The 17,679-nt window shown below is 27.8% G+C and overlaps 1 protein-coding gene across 1 annotated transcript in view; it reads left to right on the top strand.

Annotated features, from left to right (window-relative positions):
* The first annotated feature begins 1,785 nt into the window (after nucleotides 1–1,785).
* Nucleotides 1,786–17,679, top strand: part of mspo (M-spondin) — a 161,411-nt gene continuing 145,517 nt past the window's right edge. The window contains exon 1 of the mRNA XM_089222453.1: nucleotides 1,786–2,139. Coding sequence (XP_089078579.1) covers nucleotides 1,947–2,139 — 193 coding nt within the window. The 5' untranslated portion in view covers nucleotides 1,786–1,946. The remainder of the gene's footprint in view (nucleotides 2,140–17,679) is intronic.

The raw sequence follows: 17,679 nt of genomic DNA, 5'->3' as shown, positions 1-17,679 counted from the left end.
CAGTTCGTTCTGCAATAATAGGAGCTCAAAATAATAATAAAAAAAAAAACGCCTTTTAGACGAGGCTGATATGTTTTATGATCAATGTATTTCCTATTTGGATAAGTGGTTTCCTTTCGAAAATAATAAATTACAGTTATTTCGTTGTTTATAACTAAGTACAGAAAATTACGAAAATATAAATATACACGAAATTACAAAGGTAGCAGACACATTATTAATTAAAATGGAAGAAAATTTTTTGTTTGAAGAAATAAGAGAGTTAAAGTTATTTTTGGTAAAGTATGCATCAGATAATACTTTGAAACTACCTCATCTAATAAAAAATGGGTTCAATTTTTAAAAGAAACTAATGCCCCTAACCTTGAAAAAACTATTAATTATGTATTATCAATACCACATTCGAATGCGATGTCAGAACGTATTTTCAGCTTAATGAAAACTGCGTGGAGAAGTGATCGAAACAGATTATTGTTGCAAAATTTAGAAGCTGAATAAATCCTAAAAACTAATTTTGATGAAACCTGCAAAGAGTTTAGAAAGTTTTTGGATACTCCCAAAGGAAAAAAATTATTGAAAAAAATAAGATCAGCTAAAAAATACCATTAGTTTAAATGTATATTATATATTATTATTATATACATTAATATCAATATTATGAATTTGTGTTATATAATATTGTTATTAATTTGTATCAGTTGTATTAGTATAAGAATATTAATAATTTTACTTTATTATAGATACTAAGATACCTAATCAATTTACAATTATTTTTTTAGTCCCGATTCCCGCTTTTTAATAAAGCGGAACGTCAATATCCCGATTTTTTACAATATTACATTTACAAAAATAGTGCGTCCCGCGAGTTAAAAAAAAGTCCCAAACCTATTGTATACTATAAATTGTATAAATATCCTAGACTGATAAATCGTCTCCGCTTAGAATCATTTTTCATATACATTGATTAATATTTTATCATTGAATTCAAAGTTAACACCATCCATAACAGCAGCTTACTTGTAACTTACTGTACAGCAGAGTTACATCCACTTCCCTGCTTACTTTATCATCCTTAGTTTTTAGTTTTATGTATGACTACATACAGTTTTAATTTCATATTCCAAAGCAGAGTATTTTTTCTAAGTATTTCAAACCGAAATTAGGACAGGCGTAGCTATTATGAATTTACTAGTATTTAAAGTTAAATGAGCTGAGTGGAGTGGTATTTGGTTCCCTTAAAATCAGTTTAATTCAATTTAAAAAATATTCAATAACTACTCATCCTGAGTCCTGCTCAGCTTACTGCTAGAGTTCAGTTGTAGTTGATTGTATTTAAAACTTGAGTGTTAAAAAAAAAAATTTTAAAGTTTGTTATAAATCAAGAATCCAAGATATTTTTTTCTGTGATAGGGTGGGTCAGCTTTTTCTGGCAGCTATATATTTGCGATATATATATTTGTTTAGAAGGTATATGTAACAGTTGAGTTTAGTGTTGTCCACTAACGACGGAGAGTTTCGAATGGTCTCCGACTGCACGGTGAGGTCCTACACCCCTACAGTGGTAGCACTGGACAAGTGGACAGGCGGGCGAGTGTGGCATAGTGGTGGGTTGCGGACAACGATGAGGGGGGTTGGTTTTAAAATCAACACGTTGGTGGCGGTGTCGCGGCGCGCGGCGGGCCGGCTGCTGTTTCTACCGTCCGATATGCCGGCGTTGTCGTCAACGGCGACGGCGACGGCTGCAGCGGCGGCGCGCGGCGGCAGCGACAAACGATGACGACGACGCGCGATGGTTGTTGGTTAGTAAGCTTTTGTCCACGGGCTGATCGACACGCCTGTTGCTACCGCTGACGCCGCCGTCCACCTGTCTATCCGTCCGTCAACGCATACTATACAAATAAATTATTATAAAGACAGAAAGACGACGACGACGACACCACTGCAATATGCAATCTGTCCAACGGTTATTGGCATGCACGTTAGTCGCAGTCGTTGTGTGTCGATGCATCGGGGCCCCGTCGTGTTCGCCAGACAAGCTTGCCAGGTACCGGGTAGTGATACGCACGTTCTGGACCCGTGACCGGTTCCCCAAACATTTCCCAGAATGGAGACCACAAGCACAGTGGAGCAAAGTCGTCGGTGAGTCAAGTTTAATTTACCACAGTTCAGAATGTTATCTTATAATAATTATTATTGATAGATTATCCTAGGTATCTTAGATACACCATACCTAGTCGAAAGTATGATTATCTAAGTTATATCCGAATATTTTTTTAATTCACCTATTTATTTAAAAAAAATTTGATTTTTAAATACTGACATAAAATTACAAAAGAGTAAAATGATATGGTTATGATTACTTTATTATAATATACTTCCAGACTGTAAATGTTGAGCTATCATAGTTTTATACTAATAGCTAATATATATAAAAAAATAAAAATAAAAAAAATACTTCTATTGATTAGTATTTATTAGGTATATTATATTATTATACTTATTTATTTTAAGACCTAGGTATACATTAACAACATATGTTTAGTAAAAACAACTAGTCTAAAATACATTAAATTGAACGGAAACGTCGATTTCGTTGTTTTAAACGACAAATAAATAGTGATTAATAAATTATTTAATTTATTCAGGTTATAATTAATAGTTAGTATAGGTACTGCGTAAATGTGTACCTGAGCTATGAATATTACTTATTAGAACCAATAATTCAATTGGAAACTTAAAAAAATACAATTTATTTAGTGTCGTGCATCTCATAAAAGACAGTCATTATTTATTACACGAAATATAGGTATGGGGATAAAAGTTCACATTTTCTAATATAGCGTAATATAAATATCTATTTAAATAATATATTTATAGTTCCTTCGAAAACAATAAATTTCTTATAAGTGTATTTGGTTTTATGAGAAATTCGTTTTTAAAAATTATTTTTTATAATTATTGTTAATTATACACCTACTTTATGCTTTTCAAATTATAGCTAATACAATATTTACTAAGTTATTAGTACCTATAATGTAAATTAAATCAAAGTTAAATTAGCCTACTAAAGAAAATCAATAAAACATTGCAAATAAACTCTAGCTACTTTGATTTTATTAACAATAAAATATGAAATTAATAATTCGGTATAGACTTGGTTATGAATGCGTACTGGTAAATATCGATATAATATGACGTGTAAATCACCTGGTGAAATTGTTTGAGGTTTTTTTTTTTAATCATAGAGTTGATTAATTTAAAAATAAATAATACATTTTTATTTTCTTAGTATTTTAATAAAACAATATGTTTGTAAGTTAAAGGATAGCAGTCAGATAAATTACCTTATATTTTATAACACAATACTGCTTTACATCGATATTATATTTTGGCATGTTTGTATTTTTTTAATTGAGATTTTAATTTATAAGTTAACATTATTAATATTTTATCTTTATAGAATATTATTCAAACGCTTATTGTGTAGTATCATCTTCTTGACTTATGATTTTATCATAAACTATATTCATATTTAGGACAATGATTAAGTTTTATCCTCACCTTAAAGATATATTTAATAATAATAACGTAATATGTTAAAACTGTCTCAGGAATTTTTTTTAAAAATTAAAACTCGAGATGATAAAATTAAAAAGAACATTAAACGTAACTAGGTACCTTTGAAGTAGCAAACAACCATAAGTATTAAGTACCAATATGTAATTGTATGAAGAATTAAATTGAATAATATAATTTTAATAATTCGATTAGGTACTTTATTCTTTCGATAGTTGTTTTGAGAAAACACTTGAAGAAAATCATTATGTTGTACATCGTGCATTGTATAGTACATAATATTTGATAAGTATGGTGAAATCCCTAAATTGTAGGTACTTATTACCGGGTGCATCAAACTTTTTTGCAGGTATTCACTATCTAAAAATAAAAATACCCCAAAATTGTGTATAGTATGAGAAAAACTAGTCAGAAAGTATGTACCAACTACCTTATGGATATTATAAAAATCAAATATTTCAATGAATAGAACAACGGCCATTCATTTAATATTTTAATTTAATTCAGGTTTTTTCTTAAATAAAATATAAAACTGTTTTCTAATACATAAAAAGGTTTGTGACTTTTGTGTGTAAATTCGTATTTATTACACAACTTCTTAAGTAATACATTAAATTTACTTTGATTCATTTAGAAAATAAGAATTTTGACTATTAGTTACAATGTAATCAATTAATATAATTATTAATTAGTGTCAAACACATGTTTAAAATAAAATTCAAAACTTATTCATTTATTAGTAATTATAATTTAAATAATATTTAGGTTTATTACAACTTGTAAAATATTTGTAAACTATGAGTTGCTAATTAATATTTACATTTTAATTTTAATTTTTTTTAATTTAAGTCTTTTTATATAGTTTTAAATATTGTTTTCAAGTACATAAATATGTACGCATCAACCACTCATTTTAATTAATGTTATAGAAATCAAATGACTATCGTATAAACTTTAAGTACCTACATCGTACACTATAGTTTTTCTTATAAATAGGTAAATATAACACATATACTCACGTGTACATTATACATTAGCATATAATATACAGGTATGTGTGTGTGTTTTATGCTACGAATATATTGAAGGTAGGGTCAGCCAAAAGCCGCAAACAGTTTCCGGAGGGGAAAGGTTTTTTTGACGTCTCGGCTATACAGAAAGTACTAATGGTAACGAAGTGTGGGGTAAGTTTTGAAAAGCTCCTGCTGTGAACCGTAGCAATTGCCTTGGCGTTTGAAATCCATTGACGAACATAGACCTCATCGTTGTCGGAAGGATGCGCACGCTATGTGAATACAGAAAAGGTACCTACCTACTGTAGTTACGTGGATATAAAGCATTTCTTTATTTTTTATGATGATACTCCATGGTTGTTTGAGTAAATATTATATTATTTTGTTTTTCTAGAAACTTGTTTAACTCAGCTAGTTTTATAATAAACTTTGCATTTCATTATAGACTTATATCTGCATTATGTATTAGATATAAGCACATATTGGCCATAATGCATACAAGATAATAAGAATATAAATTAGGATAATGTTTCAAAAAATAAAATAAACTGAAATATTTTAATAAGAGTTATTGGTAAAATATTAAAAATAATATTTCTAATATATGATGTAATTTAGATTATGTAAAATATAATATATATATATTAAATTATGTATACGTTCTATGTATTCATTCATTTTCTGATTTTCATAATTTTAAACTTAATATGGAATATCTTCCAATGAAAAAAATATTATCATAATATTAGCAGCTATATCATAATACATGCGTTCTATGGTTAAATTAATTAAAACAATAATTATAATTTGATATAATTAAGTGAATAATTTAATGCATTTTAAAGAATTTTCTTCATTGGCATGTTAATAAAATGTATGCCAGTAGTCATCCTTAATTTATTACCCTTCTATTCACCACAAACAAATAAATAATTATATTGTTATGCAATATTTTGTTTGATATGCATTGATATACCTATATATACATAAAAACTACTCATATAGGTACACATAATTAGATATAAATTCAGCACCATCTATAAATTGTATTTGTTTTCCGATCGCATTATATAAAACAAATTCTAACAAAATATTAAAAGGAACCTTTGGCATAAAATCAAATTGTCTGTTTTCAATCAAACGCGTTTCGCTGCTTTACTATTCTTGAATTAAGAGTTACCTGTTTCCGCCAAAAACGAAAAAGGTAGGTACAATTCCCGTTTCCTTCAAAAGACGTTCCCACAAAAAGTTTGGAAATCAATTATATGTAACTGTTTAAAACGTTACCTATGCTTGTATTATAATATATAGTTTTAAAGCAATATAATTTTTTACTTGTATTTTAATTTGAAATATCGAAATATTTAAATATAATAATAGATATGTGATATGCAATTGTGCAATATTTAAGAAATTACTGTGCCTATATTCAACTAAGCCACTAAGGTATTATCATTATTTTATTGTGGTATATTAATTTATAGTGGTAATAATATGTAAAAATTTTACATGATTCCCAAATAATAGCTGGCAGAATGGTCTGTTTTTTCAGACAGCCTATTTGCGTCAAATTTACCTGGTATAATAAATTATATAATTAAGTAATATATTTTTTCTCAAATAATAATTAGTATAATTGTATTTAAATCATAGTTAATTATACGAATGTTTTTTAAATAATAATCATTAATACACATTTTTTTGAAACAATAATTAGATTTAATACAAATTGTTTTTAAAAACTATATACTTAACTACTATTATTTATAACAAATAAGTAATAATAGTTAATAGTACTTACATATTTCTTATTGATTATAATATATAATAATAATATATTAATATATATAATTTGCTTTATAATATATTACTTAGGTGAATTTATATTTATATTACATTTAACACATTTTATTAAAATAAAAATTAATGTTTGCAACATACCATGCTTTTTAATAATTTTTCCACCTTGAATTAATATTTTTGTTGGACATATTTTATTTGAACAACGCCACCGTTCAACATTTTTTTGAAGATATATACACTAAAATATACTTATGGCCATTTTCAACAACCATTTTCTTCCCTCTTGTGCTTGTCGTGAACTCCATTCTTATAATTTTATAATTCAAATAATTATCATTAATAATGAATTAAAAAGAAAAAATTACTGATGAAATCACACTGCGATCGTTCTTTTGACGAATAACGATACCTGTATCCGGTAACGGAGTACCCAGATCGTACAACATAATAAAACTGATATAAAACTTGTTTGTTTATCTTTCAACGCAATAATATACAAAGCTTTAAAATCTATAAATTAAAAAAAATAACTTTACTATACGTTAGAGACACGACGTCTTTAAAATATAAGAAATAACCAAGACGTTAATTTAAAATGTTTACGCAGGTAAATTTGGCGCAAATGGATTGTCTGAAAAAACATATCTTTTTTATTTTGGCGCAATTGAGCTGTACCAAAAACGAAATAATTTTTTTTGGCGCAAATGGGTGATGCCCATTTTTATCGCAGTAATGACTTATTTCAATTTATTATATAGATGTGGTAGATGTACATTAATGTCATAAATAGTTAAAGATAAGAAATTTATTAAAATTAAAGTCACGATCGTGAGTCAAAAGACTTTAATAAGGTATTTTTATATATTTATTTAATTTGCTAATATTTATTTTAATAATTTCTAAAATTAGGTAGGCTTAAAATTATTTTATAATGGTAGTCTTATAATACTTAAGCATACTTCCATTTTCCCGAGGCTATGTTTGCTTTTGAACAATTTTACAGTGCAATTCAATTTTGCAGATTCTATTCCCCTTCTCTAAAGAAAAGTACTTTTTGAAAAACATAGGTTATCAGATAAATAACCTTTTATTTAACGTAGCTAAAGAATCTAACAAACCATGCCGTGGTTTGATTTATTTATTTTGGCTGATAAAAGACAGGGAGTATTATAGTAATACTATAATATAATAGTTGTTCACAATATAACTTAAAAGTAATTGAATTTACCACTCTCCATGCCTTCATAAAAAATAATAAGCAAATTTTTTTCGAAGTAAACCACTTCTCTCAGAAAGACATAGGCTGGGGCTACCTTTCCTACAATAACCTGTGCTCCATGTTGGTGCTAGTAAGTTATAGTTATAGTTATAACTTATAATGTATTATTTCATATTTCCAAAAAAAAAAAAAATAATAATAATATTTAAAATAATATAGTTTTTTTATTTTATAAAATATTTTTTTTGAACATAAAAATATTAATTTTTATGTGTGGAGCTCGAGAGCTTCAACTTAAGATTAAAAGAGACACATGTAGCTCGCAATCCGCAGTTTGCCAATCCCTTCAATATAATACTATAATAATGAATAACTTATAATAATTATATAAATATAATTTATAGGCTAATTTATCCGTGACCTTAGCCCAGAATCTTTTTTTCGTATACCTAATACAATGAACTATCATTACATTTAACAAATTACAGTTAACTACTCGTACTCAATGACGAGGTATACTCCTTGAAAAGTATAAATCCATCGATTTCAATGATTTATTTATATGAAAATATGTATTAATAAAGCATTTTGTCACTAAACGAATATCAACAAAATTTAAATATAATATGTAGGTATAATATACAAATTTGTATTAACTACGAAAACATAAATCAAAGTAAAGTATACATTTTTAGTCAACATTTAAAATGCTGGTTGTAATAAAAAGCTTGCTTATATTGATTTTTTTTTAGCTCTATACAGGAATTCTATTTTAGTCATGAATATACAATAATAATGCTCTCGTGATAACATTATAACACGTAAATATGCGCTAGAGGAGTGGTTGTGTCAGATACGTTTTCACTAGCGACATTCAAAAAGACCGGAAATCCCTTTTAATATTCTCTTACAATTCTTGAAAAGTATTAATGCAATTATGTACCGGAGGTGTTGGAAAATACTGTTATTTATTTTACCCTGTAGTTACTAAAATGTAGAGGTATCCAGCGAGATAATAAACGCAATATTTTTATGTTATTATTTAGACATTTTGGTGGAAAATATTCAAAATTATGGAATTATTTATTCAACTAAAGTATATTAATATCAAAATTTTTTACAAGCAAAAGTAATTAAATAGATTATATATTTTACCTTTTGAATTTAAATAGGCTAGGTTGATAAATTTATTTATTTATGCATATGACATTTTTGGCTTATCAAAAATACAAGTAGTAACATTGATGAATGAATTATAACAGAAAAAAAATGGGTTATTGCTTGAATTATATCAGTTAAATGCCATTAAAATAAATTCATTTAAACTATAAGAATTTATCTTTTTTACTGGCATGCATATTTAGAACAGTTTTTGATTTTATCAATACAATATTAATTTTATTATTTATCATACTCATATCTAAATAGAATTTGAATAAATAAATTAAATACCAGCTATACAGATAGGTACCTACTTAATATCTTCTTTATACCATATGGAATGAAAATAAATTATAATGAAATATATTATCAAATTTGAGATTAGAAAAACCAATGTTGTGTTGTTAGCTTCTACTTCTGCTTTTACTTCCATATATTACAGGATTTTTACCTAACCTATTTTTAACTTTAAGATTAGGACATGCGTTGGTTGTCTCTTTGGATTTTTACAATATTTAATTTTTCAAGTGAATTATGAGTATTTAAAATATAAAAAGCGGATAAGTTGTGGATGTCGCTCTGCTGTACAGTAGGTTACAAGTGGGTTACTGTAATGGATGGAATTAAATTTGAATCCAATGATATTATATCATTGTATACGAAAAACGATTCTAAGCGGAGACGGATTATCTGTCTAGGATATATCATAGATTATTAAAAATTTTCAAATCTTAGATTTAAAAAGAAAATTTTTTATGAATTTCTAGCTTAAAATAATTTGCGAATTTTGGCGATTTTTACGTATGTTGTTAAAATTAAAATTTGAATGCTTGTAAAAAAAAAATGAGACTATGTATTTCTTTTATTTTTCAACTGCTATTGTAAAAATATTTTAGGAGCCTTGTACTAAATTTTCAAATCTTAGATATCAAAGGAAATTTTTTTATGAATTTCTAGCTTAAAATAATTTGCCAATTTTCACGAGTTTTACGTGTTTTGTCAAAATTTAAATTTGAATGCTTGTAAAAAAATTGTGTCTAAGTATTTCTTTTAATTTTAAACTGCTATTGTAAAAATTTGTTAGTAGCCTTGTATTTATTTTTTCAAATCTTAGATCTAAAAAGAAAAACTTTTATGAATTTTTATCTAAGATAATTTGAACATTGCCGTAATTTTTAAGTATTTAGTCAAAATTCGAACTTTAAATGCTAATAAAAAAAAATAATGCCATTGTATTTTTAACATTTTTCAACTGCTATTGTTACAATATGTTAGAAGCCTTGTATTAAATTTTCAAGCTTTTCTACCAAACAAATAAATTTTTATCGATATTAATTTAAAAAAAACTAATAATGATCGAAAATTGCAAATACCTATGAATAGTTCAACTTAAGTCGAAATATTTTGAAATTTGTTTCAAATATAGAAAATGCCTATATAAACATTCAGTGAAAATTTCAAGTAACTGCGGTCATTTGTTTTAGAGTGACACCAAAATAAGAAAATCGCTAAAAGTGAAAATCCAATGTTGTAAAAATTTAAATTTCAAATGCTCATAAAAATTTAGTTTGAATTTCCGGTGGAATTTTTTTTTTTGTGATAAAGATTGAAAAACTTGTAAAGACCCTTGTGTTAAATTTTTAAGTCTTAGATTTAAAAACAAAATTTTTTATGAATTTCTAGATTAAAATAATTTGCGAATTTTTGTCATTTTTACGTATTTTGTCAAAATTCAAACTTTGAATGCTTATAAAAAAAATGGTGACTTTGAATTTTATTTATTTTTCAACTGCTATTGTAACAATATGTTAAGAGTCCTGTATTAAATTTTCAAGCTTTCTACCCAGCAAATAAATTTTTATCGATAATAATTTAAAAAAAAACTAATAATGATCGAAAATTGCAAATACCTATGAATAATTCAACTTAAGTCGAACATTTTTGAAAATCGCATGGTGGATAGAATATATTTATATAAATATTCAGTGAAAATTTCATGTATCTATGGTCATTTTTTTTAAAGTTACATCAAAAACCAAAATCAATTTTGTCGAAAACTGATTGTGCGTAAAATTTCCCGTTTTTCCCTTAATTTTTAGTTTGTTTATCCCGATTATTTAGAAAAAAGTTTTTTACTTTTATCCCCTAAAGTATCAACTAGATTCACTTTCTGATCTAATGAGGTACTGAAGTAAAAAATTAAAGCACTTTTACTGCCCCAAAACGTGATGACAGACACAAAAAAATGAAAATAAAAATAAAAACACACATCATCATAAAATCAATACATTCATCGCTCCGCTCAGAATCTAAAATATAAAAATATAAAAACCTAACTTAAATGAAGTATTTTAAAAACCAAAAAATAAAAAGAGATATTGATCTTTTTTTAAATTTTAATCATAGATCAATTCACACTATGTGCTCAATAATTAATAAGTGTATTATGTTAAGTCACAACACAATTAAATTCATATTTTTTTTTTCTATAATCACATAATTACACATATTTGTATTATATAATTTATAAGTGCCATATGCGATAATTGTTTGATTACCGTTTCCTGTTAAATTTATATATTAAATATACGTTGTTACTGCAGAATTGGTAATATATAGGTATTGGTTAGAAATCATGTAATATTTTAAAAATGCAACAATTAATGTATCTACACTACAATAAAAGAGATATTTTGATAATTATAATTTATAATAATATAATTGCATGCCATAATAATTAATGAAAATTAATTTTAATAAATAATAAATAATGATCGAATTTGAAAAATTAATATAATATTATTATTAACATAAATATGTTTTTGGGCTGGAGATTCAATTTTTTTTTTGTAAAGTTTTGTTTATTGCCATAGAAACATAAATCAAAAATCAAAACAAAAACAGAAACTAAAAAATATTAAATTTCTTTTAAACTGTAGCATGCTAATAGATATTTTTCTACTATACTTGATACTTATACTATACTTAAAAACATCTACAGTAGTAGCATGGCTATATTTTTAATTATTTTTAAAAGATCTTCACGATCATTTTGTACATATTGTTGTATTATATGAAACATAATGTATTTATATACTGCTTACATTATATAGTTACAATTTTTGTTATTTTCGACTTTTGAATTTTTTCGACAGATTAATATTTATTTTTTTAGTGTTGGTAATATTTTAGATTTATTTATTTTTAGCCGAAGACTTATAGCAATATGATTAAATCTTCAACTTAAAAAATAATAATATATCAATACTAATAAGTGTTAGTAAAGTGTATAAATACAGTTTTAACCTGTAGATAATTTATTATAATATTATCTAGTGTATATAATATCTACAATTAATAGTAATAATATTTTCCTGTCATAAATTTTGTTTGAAAAAGGCATCCGGTGATTTTCGGAACCCATAAGGCCATAACTCTTATGTACCAAAACTATTATTGTCTGCGTTCGATATGGTATAGTACACAGTAGGTATATAGTTGTATATAATATATATAGTTATGTGTAAATACTTTCCCCACTCCAAAATGGTTGTGAATCAAACCCAACGAGGAGAGCATTAAGTTAAAGCTATGAAGAAGTGTTTGCGGCGGCCAACGCGCCGAGATATACAGTCAGAGAAATTTCGGTACCGGAAATTTACGATCGAGAGGATATCATCTTCCGCTATACATTTCCGTCCCACCTAACCCCCAGACACTGGGGCTGCAGGCGTACATGGTTATACCTATACGCGTGTCTGGCACACGTTTCTCACACGAACAAATCACCACCACTACAGCACCACCTCTACCACTACAACCACCAACACCACCTTAATATTCCACCCTATATTTCAATGCTCTCAGTGCAATAATATCATTGGAGTGGAGGTGTGAAAAGCTGCTCACAGCTTTTGTTATCTTTTCGGCTCAATTAACCTATGCCACTTCTCCCTACCACATCCCTTAAGAAATTATGTGTCTATATATTATATAGGGCTGAGCGGAAAAAGGCCACAGATTTTCATTCATTTGTCAAACAGCTAAGCTAAATCGATACCCATGGTGTCAACGAGCGAGTGAGAGATAAACATGATTTGGCAAGACGCCATGTCGCCGGTTCTCTTGTGATGGAATTTATAATTTGATAATAACTCATGACAAGGATAAACGACAAAGGTTTACCAACGGTTAAATAATTGATCACACGAGAATTTATACGCAATACGCTATAGCGTATTTTACCTTTTCCTTGTGTTGACAATATCAATCTATTTAATATATTATTCATTTATTTAATCGGATTTCACTAAAACTTGAAACATCATCTTCGCTCATAATATATATTATGTACCAGTTCAAGAATGTGAATATTGATACCAAAAATCTTATAGGTAAAATTACAATTGTAATGTTTACCTGAATAGTAGATTATTCAATGGGAATTGAGCCAAAAATAGTTGTTACACATTAGTATACATATTGTAAATTCAGGTGCGGAAATAGATTTTTTGGAAATAAAATAACCATATGACAACATATTTTTTATATATCTAAAGCACTATAGGTAAATACATTTTTTCCATAAATACGGCCGCGAGTCGGAGAGTGTTACAACACTAAAACACCCTCCCCCCAACACATTACTACACCATTGAGTATAATAAATACTAGTTGCCTTACAGTATACCCACTATCAAACCGTATTGTAATAATCTAGGTGAGAACTGTTTATCACAATACTGCCACCCGTTCCTGTATTGTTTATTCACAAACATAGCAATTTATAAAAAAGTGGGGACTTAAACCACCCAGAAAAGCTTGCCTTCGACTTACAGAAAACATCACTTTTATCCAACCGGTCAATCACTCGGCTGCCTGACGTGCTCTGCAGCCACCTTTTGCTCGAGTATCATTTCCACGGCTATGGGTGTATTGCGGTTTGACTTGTCGTTTACGGTGTTGGAGACCGGTGAATTCCAGCCCGATAATATTTTAGGTATAGGTGAGTTGCGGCTCGAGTAATAATTATCGTTACCTACGTAGCTAACCTATATAATATAATATATATACTTATTACCTATGTACTTGGCAGATGCGGTTTTGGATATACATCATAACAATAAACGAAATGTTCACTGCGTATGGGGAGTTATATTTTTATATAATATTTAACAATATTATTATGTTATATTTTTTGTTGACATTACTATCATAAAATATTATACCAATACTTTTATTTTTTTCAAGACAAATATATTAATATAAGTACGACAATTTATACTAGAAAATACGTAATATTGTAATGTTTATATACTATATATTATAGTCATATAGTATACAATATGTATATATACACGTATATATGTATTATATACATTATTGTATGGTCGCAATTCGTACGTAGCTTTCATAAACCCGGGCCGCAATTCGCACGTACCTCTTATATAGACCCGGACATACCTCTCAATTCTCATAAGCCCGGGCTGCAACTCGTACGTCATTTAGGGATTGGCCAGCAACTCACCAACACTGGTCTCCGCCAACCTGCCAAATGCTAGCCTCTACTTCTCTTTGACATATCATCTGGGAAGAACTCCTGCTCCAGCCCCGGATTAATATCAAAGACATCTTCGGGCAGTAGACGTCGACCGATGCACTGCTCCATTTCACGGACAATGGAACAGCGTATGATCCACTGAGTCTTAATAATTTCAGTATCCAGAAGAAATGCTGTAAGGTATTATGGTAATATTATAGTATAATAATATTATTCAGAATTATTAATGGCGTCGGTTCGCTAATAAGAAATAGTCATCAATGTGACGAACATAATTTTCAATTTAAATTATAAAGGGTGTAAATTATTAGATTCACATAATGTTATATATTATGTTTTAATACATGAACATACAGGGCGATTCACCAATCATTCTCACTCCCGTTTTTCCTTTAATAAAGAATTTATTAAAATTCTTGAGATTTTTTGTACTACTTAAGGAGTGTCATGTGGCGAGATACAAAGTTCTGTTTTTCAAATGTGAATCCCCCTTTTACTGTAAATTATTTATTAAATAATTGTTTTAAACATTTTGATGTACCTACCTAATTAAAAATTCAAATGAGTAGTTTCTTAGTTATTAAAATGTTTGTACTAAGGATACTAGTTCTTAAAAATCGTTTTACAAAAGTATAAAATACACGTACTATTGGAACTAGTATTTATAATATTTAGGTCGTTTTCAAAAATTATTTATTTTAATAGATTGATATTAAATATTATAAAGACTAATATTTTCAAATCCAACATAGACCACATATCTTATAAACCTAAAGTCCTAAACCACGGACCTTTTATCCTTAGAACACAAAGTTAAATAACTCAAAAACTACTGATTAGAATTTTAATTTCAATACATCTCGAAAAAAATTATCCACTAAATAATTTACAGTGAAAGATTGGAGATCTCATTTGAAAAACAAAAGTTTGTATCACTACAGGAAATACCTTAAGTGGTATAATAAATCTCAAGAATTTGAAAATATGGTCTTCGAGTATATTTAAAGATTCTAAAAATCAGATTTTAAATAACTGAATCATTAAAAAAGGGTGCTTGCGCATGTTTGACGAATCACCCTGTATGTGAAAATAGTAATTATTATAAAGTTATCAGGCATTATCATTTTAATCATATGATTTTTTAATGTTGAGTGTTCTGTATTTGTTTCTTCAATATTCCAAGTATCATTCACAATATAAGCTAGTCAGAAATGAGGTTTTTTACATTTTATTTGACACCACATAATATTCTTCGAGCTTTAAATCAATTAACCATGACGAGCGAACAAATTAAATTATTCTTCATTAGATACGGTTTTTGTCCTAAATGTATACAATTTTTTCACGTCCACTAGCCACACGCGATTTCAACGTTCGTTACAATTTACAAATACATCAAATAAAAAAGCATTTATGAAATGCAGTAGGCACAAGGCGCATTATTATATTATATTATATTATATTATTAGAGCACGCTGCGTACGACGCACACCTGTGGGATCCTGTAGAGTTCAGTAACTTGTGTAGTAACGTGATAACACACACGCACACACTAGTATGTATGCAAATACTATCCATTCAACACCGTGACAAATTGTGTCTCTAATTTTGGGTTCCGCGTACAACCCGCAAACAGCCGGTGGCCATCTAAAAATACGCGCATTGCCGTGACCGGCCAACATTGTTGGTGTGCCAACTGGGCCCGGCGGGCACGTGTACATCTCGTATTCCTTTCAGATACCTACTCATATATCGTAGTACCGTACCGCTAACACTGCAAATGGTTATGTGTGTCTGTTGATGTCCCCTGTGGTACAACTCACGTACTATATTTTTAACCCCTCTTACACCCCTGACGGTTACCATTACCGACCACCGGACGGATTATTGATTGACTACTGATTACGAAACTATTGGAGATAAATTACGTAGATGATGAAAACCACTGAAATATATAACAGTATACTGAAGCATGGATTCGGACGTAAAACTGAGGCATCGTGTTTGATGATACTCCAACCACCGAAGGGAAAAATATCGAACATTCGTAAGGTTAACTGAAAACGATTTAAGATTTACATATCGATTTAGATACATCAAAATTGTCTTAAAAATAATAAAATTAAAAATGCATAGTAAAAAAAGGAATGGATTTCGTTTGAAAATAGAAGTTACCATAGGAAACTCTTTAAATGGTAAAAAAAAAATAATTTTAAAACGTCTTTATTACAACATATACAGTAGTATTATAGACTATTGTACCTTATACAGTGTACAGTATGTTAATGAATTGAAATGCAGTAACCTCTTAGTACCTACATTATATGTAGTGCTGATGATATTAAGTGCAGTTTTTTAATGTATAAATAATATATGGCATATATTAATTTTGTAATGATAAAAAAGAGGTTGCACTCAAATATTCGGAACTTGGTAAAGTTAGATTATTTTCCAATTAACTAACACACTGTATAAGCAACCCTTATTTCTTCGTGTGTGTTTCATAATTATATCTTAATGTTTAATACTTTAATGATAACGCAATGTAATCAATTTTCAGGATAACGGATTTTATATACATGAATCACATATAACTTCTTATGAAAAATTAATATTAGTTTTACTATCTGCAATCTGGTATGAAAACTAAACGAATGTAACCATTGAAATTTAATATAAATGAGAGACATTTGTATACTATACAGTATCTTATAAATTATTAGTCTATCTTATGAGTCGTTGGCGGGTTTCTAAATATTCAATTTAAATACCCAGTATCTTTTAAATAGTAGAAATATACATATTTACTTAGTACTTTACATATTAGATATAAATATATAATTTTAATGCAATATGTATACAATTAACATAACATAGTTAGATGAAACGAGAAAACAAAGAAATACTATATTGCATTGCATTTACATTTTCTAAAACTATACTTGTTATTTGTTTAGGTAATTAATTCATTCAAACGGTGTACGAAGCCAGTAAATATAATGTATCGCGGGAATTCTACTTATAAAATATAAATACTACGATAGAAGAAATCTTATGACTTATATTCATCAAAATTAAAATTCTAATTAAAAATCTGTAATCTTCGATTCAAATTCATAATTTCACTTTTAATTTTTGAATTGTAGATATCTGCAGTACATGGGTGTTATTACCTACAAAACTTTTTTCTTGAGACTCCAAGTATTATGAAAAATATATTGCCGGTCAAATGTACTTATTATATATCAATATCAATAAAACAATAAAATCTTTAATCAGTTTTAATATACATATACCTATGTTTCTGGATTTAAATTAACATAACTGATTAAAGTATACAATGTTAA

This window comes from Diuraphis noxia, unplaced genomic scaffold (assembly GCF_037042655.1).
Source record: "Diuraphis noxia isolate RWA-SAM2 unplaced genomic scaffold, SU_Dnox_SAM2 contig0003, whole genome shotgun sequence".
Taxonomy (NCBI): domain Eukaryota; kingdom Metazoa; phylum Arthropoda; class Insecta; order Hemiptera; family Aphididae; genus Diuraphis; species Diuraphis noxia.
The sequence above is the reverse complement of the archived record's forward strand: the minus strand, read 5'-3'. Positions and strand labels throughout refer to the sequence as shown.